Source organism: Priapulus caudatus, unplaced genomic scaffold (assembly GCF_000485595.1).
Source record: "Priapulus caudatus unplaced genomic scaffold, Priapulus_caudatus-5.0.1 Scaffold2755, whole genome shotgun sequence".
Lineage (NCBI taxonomy): Eukaryota > Metazoa > Priapulida > Priapulimorpha > Priapulimorphida > Priapulidae > Priapulus > Priapulus caudatus.
Genome location: NW_014579816.1, coordinates 6691 through 11372, shown reverse-complemented (window position 1 = coordinate 11372; position 4682 = coordinate 6691). Strand labels below are relative to the sequence as shown.

The 4682-nt window shown below is 42.1% G+C and overlaps 1 protein-coding gene across 1 annotated transcript; it reads right to left on the bottom strand.

Moving 5' to 3' along the window:
- Positions 1-392: 392 nt before the first annotated feature.
- On the bottom strand, positions 393-4179 carry LOC106819024 (the record flags this gene model as incomplete). The annotated part of the gene is given in 2 exon segments (XM_014823684.1): positions 393-480; positions 3611-4179. Coding segments are annotated over 2 exon segments (259 nt in total), but the record flags the coding sequence as incomplete, so codon positions are not given.
- Between the last annotated feature and the right edge of the window lie 503 nt (positions 4180-4682).

Below are 4682 nucleotides of genomic sequence, written 5' to 3'. Positions count from 1 at the left end.
ATTTCACAATTTCGTACTGAGTAAACATCGAACAATAAGGTATAACATGTGTTATCATAGAGAGAAAAACCCGCTTTATGCGGCACAACGTTTGCTCGGCTGTGTACGGGATGTGTAAACACTGTGTAAACATCCTGTGGAGCTACTTTCGTAAGAGGAGTACTTTCGTTTAGATTTTATGAAGAAATGTTGTAAAAGTTGCAATACAAACAAGTTGTGGTGAATTTCTACAACATGGACAAGTTCACACTCACAGTAGGTACATCTGATGCATTTTGCTGCGAGAACATGCCGTTTTAAAACCTGTGCACTGCCATACAGATAACAGATACCAACTTGCATGCAATGCTAGGAGCATCAATTGAGAGCTAATAGATAGTGCACGAGTATACCTTTGACAATAGCTTGAGCTGACTTCACGTACACTTCCTCCTGTGTTGTTTGTGGTGGCAGCACTTGGTCAAATACGAATACCTTGCTCTGAAAATATCCAAAGCACACGTAAACATATAAGCAGATGTGAATTTCTACTGTGCATCCAAGGTGATCTGTGAACCATGGAAAACAACACATATTTTCAACACCAAGTTCAAGCATTAAGAACGCGAGCACTCTGCAGCACTCACAGTCACACGGTCACACCCACAGGTGATGGAATCAGATTCACATTATAAATGATGCCTGTTATCACATGGACATACCCGCTGAGCCAAAGCTTCACAGACCAATTAGTGAATACACAGCAAATCACACATCACGCTTTCGAACGCTGCGTTACCTACATCACCAGAGAAAATGTTGCAGGTGCACTGTGTGTGTCAACGGAACAGTGCACTACGGAGTGTTATTGTAAATGATATCATCTGGGTGATTTGGCTGAGGTTGACTACCACACTGATGTAACCTAATCATAACCACATAATGTATACATACATATATATATATATATTATGGGGTTATGATTAGGTACATGTATGAGGGAAGGGGGAGAATTCATGAAGTAGGTTTGCCTAGACTCTCATTAGTGTAGTGGTCGTAACAAAACCACCTCCCACTTTTATCACAAGGACTTCACATGTATTTCCATGTCATAATATCTGTAATGCCCAAGAAACGAGAATTTAATGTTGGCACACGTACGAGGGCTGTGCCGACCGCACCCACAGGCAGAGGTGAAGCCCAAGCCAGCCTGCCAGCTCATTTCATCTGTGGATTATCGCACACGATTATGCAATACGGGTAGACGGGCCACTGCCGTGACAACAGAATATTCAGTTCATTACACCGTTGCCAGCTACCTCGGTGATGCGGCAGCCTCCAGACTTATCGATCGCCGGCGTCGCTCACGTGATGACGCATCATCGTTGTGGCTTCACCCAAAAGATTGAGTCGGACTGTTGCTACGCATAGATCTGCCCTGTCTGTTCGAGCAACAACATACATGCCTTCACATGCCAGATGGGCCAAACGTCATCGTCAGCACGCGTTTACAGATGAACTGCTGTAGCTCCACTTCATCTACATCCATATATGGTTTCGTCGATCTGTCACTCTTGACAATTACTCAACACTTTGCCCCATAGAGCAGCACTTTGCTTTCTTAGGTGGCAGCTATTGGTGTAGTCTCACAGCTACACTGCACACACATTCAATCTCATACAGCAAGGGTTTCAGTAGATCTCCACTGCCTGAGAAGATTCCTCAGAGAAATATCATTACATTGATATGCCATAATAGAACAAAAAATAATTAGTATGTCATCGAGTAACAAGTAATGATCGAATTAAATCCTGTTCATCAGTATTACTCTGTTACTAGCAAATACCCGTGCTCCTCACGGAGTTGAATGTTTGGCCAAAGTCGACTGTGGCATATTGTAATCCGGTATATATTTGGGGCTGTTTTTTTGCGGTTCTGGTAAAATTTCCTAAAAGATCTAAATTTTACCCTTTTTAAATTTGCGGACATGAAGACATCCCTTCAGTTTACTCCATAAAAACAGCAAAATTTAAATAGGGTTACAGTAGTAATAGATTGATATTAGAAGTTGGGTTAGTTATGGGGGTGGTGCTACCTTAGTCCTTTGTAGGTCTAAAATGTCCTTGTAGATGACATTTTGCATGAGGGTCCTGTTGTTGAAAAGGCCTTACAAGTGAGGAATGTTTGTCCACTTTGATGTAGATGTTGGAGTAGCCTCTGGCACGTGAAAAGGCAACATATAGCTGGCTGTGGGAGAACACAGGGGCTGGGAGGTAGAGTCCGAGTTTGTCGAAAGTTTTGCCCTGGGACTTGTTTATAGTCATAGAGTAGGCAAGTCCGATTGTTATGGGATTCAAGTCTATTTTAGGACCCGGTACATTAGGACTCCATGATCAATCATCATCCTAATCACAACCTAAACCAACCCTTATATTGAAAGACGGGGGCCCTAAAAAAGTTGACATGTCCCCTGCAGATTGAACCTATTCATGGCTATTGGTACTACTATCATGGTACTATCCTAAACATAATTATCGTCAAGATATCTATACATTGTATATCCATGACTAACATATGAGGGACCAAGAATAGTTTAGGACCCCGCAATGTGTTTTCGCATAATGATGTGCTAAACTAACCTGTGGCTGTGGTGCTAAACTAGGCTTTGGCTACACGGTATAAGTTAGCTCTAGTAGCAGTACTTAACGCGGGCTATAGTGTACTACTAGCACTACTACTAGTACTACTACGCCTAGAGCTCATCTAGAATAGAATAGCGGTTTACAGGAATAGGCCCGAGGGCCTGTATCCGGTCTAATTAATACATCAAACCTCAATTTTGTTCATAGTCCCTCGCGATGTTAAATGATTCTAAATTGGGTATTGGTCGTGGTATTGTAGCCTAGATATTATGAGTATACGTTGGAAGGTAAATTTCCATTGTATACATTGCATCATGTGATCAGATCATTACATCATAACTATGTGACTAGTTAAGGTAGTCATATTGCAGGTGGGACCAGTGCCTGTCAATTTTGTTTTTGAATTCATTTATCGTTTTTGATATAACAATTTCTTCGGGCAGGGAGTTCCAATCGCTGACGGTTCTAAAGCTAAATGATTTCTTTTTGAGTGTATGATCTACTTGTCGTTTATACAGTTTAAGGCTATTGTATCTGAGACCTTGTGTGTTGCTGTCTAATTTTAGCCACGGGTATTGGTCGTCGTATTTTCCATGTGATGTTCCATGATCTAGGGTCTATGCCCCCAGGGAACTGCCGGAACGTACCCTGGTAACTATCTAGCTGATATGGTTAGGATTAGGGTTAGGGAGTAGGCGTAGGCGACTCCCTAGACTCGTTAGTGGAGTAGGCGAAGTACGGTCCAGCATATTATTAGATAGTATTAGTACTAATAGTAGTATTTAGTACCAGGGTACGTTCCGGCAGTACCCTGGGGGACATAGACCCTATCTATCACTATCACTATCACTATCAGCACTACTAGTACTACTACTAGAGCCTAGGTATACGTATGCACATGCAGTAGTAAAATATTAACAACATAAACAAGTAAATACTATAAATCATGATTATAACACAATATAATAATTGCTAAGCACACTACTCACCCCAATAGTGAGAGCATCGTCTGTGTTAGGTGGGAACTTGACTATGAATTTGCTACCTGTCCGCAACTCGGTTTCGTTCAAAGGTCGGATTCTGCACACCACCTTGACGCTACATTCCGCATTCTCTGAACCGGGCGCCGCGGGTTGTACCACTGTCGTGTTGTCCCCCATGGTATCCAGTCACCAATGCAAACACAGACTGACTACTAAGAGAACCCACCAAATAAAGAGCCTTTACTGCTACTGAGTCGACCAGCGATACCACAGGTTCGTCGACAAACTCACCAGCTGATGTAAGCGGCCAATTTGTTTCTCACGGTAAACCAAAGCGAAAAATTTATCGATCCCCGCCCAACCGTGGTAAAACGAGATCTGATCTAGGCCTACGGTTAACGCGCACACACGTTCAATCGACACGAGGCGCTCACATCTAGAAGAAATTTTGTTCGCTCTTATTTGCTGTGTCCGCTGATCACGTATAAAGGACGGCAGGTACCAACAAAAGGTTAATTTTTCTGAACAGGAACACAACTTCTGACAGATCCTTCCATGTTGTAGTAGCGCGAGGAATATTGGGACACATTGGTTTCTTTTCAGCTTTACTACAAAATCAGCCACTAGATGACGCTACCATACAGCGCTAGGCTCCTCAAACCAGAGCACTTATATCAACAGATTGATATATATATTGTATATATATATCTATATATTATATATTAATATATATATATATTATATATATATATATGTATATATTAGATATATATATATATTATATCAGCAGTTGATTTATATGCTCTGCTCAAACTCCACGACAGATGGCGCTCTCGCTCATTGGCTCAATCTAACGGGGTAATGCTACCCCCCGGGCGCGATTATTTTTTCCGTACCGCAAATGCGCAAAGGGTTCCTCTGATTGGCTGCTTTGATTTGCTCTGACCACTGATCTCTATAATCAAGAGCTATAATATAATCTGGATAGGGCATTGGCTACGTGTCAGTGACGCTAAACGTCTGCCATCTTTCCGCTCGTAAAAGAAGGGATCCGATCTAGCTGCGAACGTCTGCTAGC